The sequence below is a fragment of the Myotis lucifugus genome, unplaced genomic scaffold (assembly GCF_000147115.1).
Source record: "Myotis lucifugus unplaced genomic scaffold, Myoluc2.0 scaffold_9758, whole genome shotgun sequence".
Taxonomy (NCBI): domain Eukaryota; kingdom Metazoa; phylum Chordata; class Mammalia; order Chiroptera; family Vespertilionidae; genus Myotis; species Myotis lucifugus.
The window spans coordinates 1-6,139 of NW_005880806.1; the positions used below are offsets into that span (position 1 = coordinate 1).

General features: G+C 43.8%; 1 protein-coding gene across 1 annotated transcript; it reads left to right on the forward strand.

Moving 5' to 3' along the window:
- Positions 1–245: 245 nt before the first annotated feature.
- Positions 246–4,985, forward strand: LOC106696126 (cathepsin E-like; the record flags this gene model as incomplete). Its single annotated transcript, XM_014451230.2, has 2 exons — positions 246–364; positions 4,786–4,985. Coding segments are annotated over 2 exons (319 nt in total), but the record flags the coding sequence as incomplete, so codon positions are not given.
- Between the last annotated feature and the right edge of the window lie 1,154 nt (positions 4,986–6,139).

A 6,139-nucleotide genomic window follows, 5' to 3' on the forward strand; every position in this document is an offset into this window, starting at 1 on the left:
CAACCTTTCCAGATGCACCTGCTCATCACTGTGTCCTCAGACGGTCAGTTAGGGAGATTTGGTTCCCACTGGCCCGTGGAAAAGAAAGGAGTGGTGGCAAGGAAGGCTGAGGCAGAGCGAGAGAGGAGCTGCTGGTTGGGCCAACAGTGGAAGTTAGGGAACCATCTCTGCATGCTGGGATGTCGGGGCAGGGATGGTGGCAGCGAGCTGGTGGCCCAGGCAAGAGCGGCATCCTTGCTTTCCAGAGACACACCCCAGGTTCAGCCCTTCCCGGTCCAGCACGTACAGTGCTGCAGGGAGCCACTTCTTCATTCAGTACGGGACGGGGAGCTTGTCCGGAGTCATCGGAGCCGACCAGGTCTCTGTGAGTATAATTCCTTCATGTTCCCTCTCTAGGTCAGGAACTTGGGAGACAGAACACCGTTCAGAGCTCTTAGGGGAGCAGTTTCAGATCTGCTGCAGGAAGAGGTGGAAGCAAGGAGCTGGAGCTGGCTTCCAGGGAAGGGGGAGGCCTGGCCTGGCCTGAGATGCGGCCGTGGGCCAGTCTGTGCCATGTGCTGGGTCCTAGAGAGGCAGCGGGGGGAGGGGGGATTCCTGCAGGACACAGGGCACCTGGTGGCAGGGTTCACAACTGGACAACGGCCCCAGGGCACCAAGGAGACAAGACCAGGCCTCCATCTTGAAGGAAGAAGATGCCCAAGCCGGGGCAGACGGTGGGAACTCAGTTACTGAAATAAGGCAACAAGGTAGGGGCTGGGAGTCCAATCATAGAGACAAGGCAGAATTCAAGTCCCAGGTCAGCCCTGAACTCGATGCTGAGCTCGTGAGCTGCTCCTTAAACTCCCTTTGACCAAAGGTCCCATGGGTCCCAGAACTGTGGGAACCTGACCAAGGTGGGGACAGAGAGCCAGGGGAGCCCCGGTCCTGCCCTACCCAGGTTTATGGGCACAGGAGCAGTAGTCCCCGCTTTTCCACGGTTTCCCTTTCTGTGGTTGTAGTTATCCTCAGCCAACCACAGCCTGAAAGTATGAAATAAAAAATTCCAGAAATAAACAATTCCTAAGTTCCAAATTGCACGCTGATCTGAGGAGCAGGATGAAGTCTTGCACTACTTCACTCTGTCCCACCCGGGATGTGGATTGTTCCTTCGTCCAGCGTATCCACACTGTATGCGCTCTCTGCCCATTAATCACTTGGTAGACAACTCTGTTATCAGATCAGTTATCAAAGGGAGAAAAAGAGATCACTTTAAGTAACTTTTATTAGTGTATTGTTTTGTTCTATTTTATTATTAGCTATTGTTAATCTCTTACAGTGCCTAACTTATAAATTAAACTTTATTATAGGTACATATAGGAAAAAAAACAGCATATGTAGGGTTCAGTATTATCCTTATTTTCAGGCTTCCACTGGAGGTTTTGGAATGTCCACCCTGTGGATAAGGGGGGACCATTGTTTATGCCCAGGCCTTTGGGGAAATAGAGGCTGACCCACACCTGATGAGCACTGTTACAGTTCTGGGGGGTCCTGCCACAGGGCTCAGACTCCATCAACATCCCTTTAAAGTGGGTGGGAGTAGAACACATGAAGTGAAACAAGAGCAAGAAACACAGCGTCTATGTAAAAAAATACCACATACAGATAAAACAACACACTGTACTTTCTATTAGAACATATGTAAAGGCGCAAATGACTGCTTAGAAGGCTACGTCACATTCCTGACTGATCATCATAGTTACCCCTGGGAAGCAGAGGCGGGCATGGAAGGGGAATTGTGTCCTTTGCTGCTGCTTATCTGCTGGCTCGCTGGGTGGTGTGGGGCAACAGCCAAGCCCATGGCAACTGCAGCTTCCCTTGGTTCCTCCTTCAAGTTTCCTGGCTCCCAGCCCAGCTGCACGTTTAACTCCGTAACGGACAGTGACGGCAAGGGCTACAGGACACGCCCAGCATTGAGGCTTAGAGGCAGTGAGAGAACAATGTGGGTTCTAGTCCACCCTCAACCTCGAAGTTCCAATTCACCCTTCTCCCACCTGACACCTGTCTTCCCTGACTGACTGCCAAACTGTAGACTTCAGTCTGCAGCACCAGGACAAAGCGAATTCCCACTGTACACCATTTAACCAGCACTGCCATGGCATACAGTCAACTGTCCAGAATACAATCCTTTGTGTATGTAGCTCCTAATGGCTCTGCTTCTCTGATACAGATAAGCAAGGACGTGCCAAAAATTGTGGATGCACCTAATGCAACCCTTATGAGACAATTATAGCCTGAAATGTATATACTAGAAAAGCTGAAAACCAACCATTTAAGCAATAAAAAATAAGAAAACAAGCAAACCACAAGCAACAACAAATCAAACCCAAAGAAAGAAGGATGGAAATAAATAGAAGAATGGGATGGATGTCAATTAAACAGAAAAGTCATACAATAAAGAAAATCAACAAAACCAAGAATTAACTCTTTACAAAGATTAATAAAATTCATAAACCTCTAGCAAAATTAATTAAAAACTGAAAGAAAATACAACTTAATATTAGAAATGAAAAATAATGCATTAATAAAGACCCTGAAACATTAAAATGATAATAGGATATCAAGAATAATTTTATATTGATAAATTTGACAATTTTTTTTAAAAAATGGTAAATGCCTTGAGAAATACAGCATGCTAAAACTGACACAAGAAAAACATAGAAAATATGATACTCCAATGTCTATTTAAATATTGACTGTTATTAAAAACCTCTTCACAAGAAAACTCCAGGGCCAGGTAACCTCAGTGGTAAATTCTTCCAAATAAATAGCATCAACCTTACACAAATTCTCCCAGATAACTGATAAAGAAAGAACACTTGTCCTAGCTGGTTTGGCTCAGTGGATAGAGCATCAGCCTACAGACTGAAGGGTCCCGGGTTGGATTCCGGCCAAGGGCACATGCCTGGGTTGTAGGTTCGATCCCCAGTGTGGGGTATGCAGGAAGCAGCTGACCAATGATTCTCTGTCATCATTGATGTTTCTATTTCTCTCCCTTCCTCTCTGAAATCAATATATATATATATGGGACACTTCATAATATCATGATGTTTTATAATAACATCAAAAACATCGAATACCTACAAGTATTGAATACCTACAAGTAACAAAATAATGTGCAAGATCTCTACTCTAAAAACTGCAAAATATTTCTGAATGAAGTTAAGAAAGACCTATATAAATTGAAGATAAACCATGCTTATGATTCAGTATTATAAATAAGTCAATTTTTCATCAATCAAAACAAGAGCAATTTTTATTAGAAATTGACAAGCCAATTCTAAAATTTATATGAATATGTAATACAATCTAGATGAAGAAAAATACTACCAAGTATAAGACATTATGAATATATAGTAATTTAGATATGTAATATTGACACAGGATAGGCAAATAGAAAAATAGAACAAAATAGAAAATTCAGAGACTACTCATACAGTCACCTGACCTACATTGAACATGATACTGCAGTGGAGGAAATGATGGTGTACCAATTATTAAATGGTACTAGGTCATCTGGATATCCATATATTTAAAAAAAAGAGAATCTATAATGACTCCTACCTCACACATCATAGAACTTCTCATAGAATATAGATATAAATGGTAAAAGTGAAACAATAAAGCTTTTAGGTAGGCAAAATTTTCTAAAGTTATAAAACCCACTAATTAAAAAGAAAAAGATTGATAAATTTGACTATATTGAAATACATATCTTCTGTTCATCAAAAAACACCATTAGAGAGTAAAAACGCCAGCCACAGTCCAGAGATGTTTCTAATATATACATCCAACAAAGGACTTGATTCCAATCAATAAGAAAAATGCAGACAACCTACTTCACAAAAGGAACTATCCAACGTCCAATGTCATTAGTCACCAGGAAATACAAATGAAAACCAAATGTACCCGCTGCATATCCACCAGAAGACTGAGAAGGAAAAGAAGGCAACGTCCAGTGTTGGTGAAGATATGAAGCTATTGGCAATAGGAACTCTCAAAATATTGGTACTGAAAACATCGATTGGTACAAATCAGTTTGGAAAATTCTGTCAATATTTATTCAGTTCTGTCAGTATTTACGCATACTCTATGACCTAACAATTTTACTCCCAAACATATATCCAACAGAAACATGTACACGTGTTCACCCAAAGACAAGTACAAGCTGCATTATTAGCAATAGTCAAGTACAGGAAGCAACCCATATATGCCTCATGGTAGAATGCATACATGCTGATGGCATATTCAGATTGTGTAATACAAAGACAATGAACAAATTAAAACAGCATGCAACAAGCATAATGTTGGGTGACAAAAGCCAGCTACCAAAGAATTCAAACTGTATGATTCCATTTATATAAAATTAAAAAATAAGCAAAGCCAATACAGGCTGTTAGAAACCAGGAGACGGGTCACTTGTGAGGAAAGGTGTGAAAATTGGCAGGGTGCTGGGGGCCTCTGGGGGTTGCCATGCCCTGCTGCTCAGTTTGGGAGCTTGCTCACATGGGTGAGTACAGTTTGTGAACCCTCACTGAACGGCACACCTACGATTTCTGTATTATACTTCGGCAAAAAGAGTTTCCATTTAAACATTGAGTGGGACTATGGCGAAAATCGTTGTGCCCATTTAATCAAGAAAGGTTGAGTCGGAGAAGAATTAGCTTCAGGAGAGAGGAGAAGCTGGGGATCGGAGGCCCTTTGCCAAAGAGCTCCTGGGCAAATTCCCTCTGGGCTTTCTCCCGTCAGGTGGAAGGGCTGACTGTGGTCGGCCAGCAGTTTGGAGAGAGTGTCACGGAGCCTGGCCAGACCTTTGTGGACGCAGAGTTCGATGGCATTCTGGGCCTGGGGTACCCCTCCTTGGCTGTTGGAGGGGTGACTCCAGTGTTCGACAACATGATGGCCCAGAACCTGGTGGACGTACCCATGTTTTCTGTCTACATGAGCAGGTAAGGCCCGTCAAGCCTGCCAGGCTGAGGTCAGTTATACCTCCAGGGGGACAGCACGGTGCCGCTGAAAGAGCACTCGACGCAGCAGTCACACACCGGGGCTGGATCTCTTGTTAGTCTAGCTGCGTGGTTTTGGGCAAAACACTGAACCTCTCTGACTATTGAGAAAATGGGATCTGCCTCAGAAAGTCGTTGTGAAGAGCACTTTGTAAACTGTAGCACGCTGGACTAATTTAAGGAATACCTGGAATTAGATACAGTGGGGCCTTGACTTACGAGTTTAATTCGTTCCGAGACCGAGCTTGTTAAGGAGCTCGTTAACTCAAATTACTCTATCAACTCAATGCAAAAAATTGGCCGAAAGACAGCTGGTATCTCAAAAAACTCGTTAGTCGGGGCACTCGTAAGTCAAGCCCCCACTGTATTCATTTATGCAGTGAATAACTACTTCTCAAGCCCCTCTTATGTGCTGAGCACAATGCTGGGCACTGGGAATACAGTGAAGCTAGAAAGACTGTCCCCGTCCTCAAGAAGCTTAATCCCAGTGGGGGGGGGGGGGGGCAGGGAGGCAGGAAAAAATTTACAATAAGCTGATAGTAAAATAATCACATGTTCATGGATGGGTAAGCAAATGTGATATATACATACAATAGAATACATTCAGCACATGCCACCACAGGGATACATCTGGAGGACGTTATGCTAAGTGAACTAAGTCTGTCACAAAAGGACCCCTTGTATGATTTCACTTATAGGAAGCACCTAGAGTGGTCAAATTCATAGAAACCGATAGTAGAATGGTGGTTGCCAGAGACTGAGGAAGGGGAAATGGGAAGTTATTGAATGGCTGTAAAATGTTGGTTTTGTAGGATGAAAGGTCCTATAGACTGGTTACACAACGGTGTGGATATACTTAACACGACTAAGCTGTACACTTAAAATGATTACGATGGGCCCGGGCTGGGGGGCTCAGCTGTTTGGAGTGTCGTCCCATGCACAGAAGGGTTATGGGTTTGATTCCCGGTCAGGGCGCATAACCAGGCTTGTGGTTCATTCGCAAATCATTGGGCAGAGCTGTCTCTCTTCTTTTGCCCACAAAGTCCAGACTAACCGACGCACAGTCATTGGAAGCCTGGTCTCAAAGCCCGAGCTTG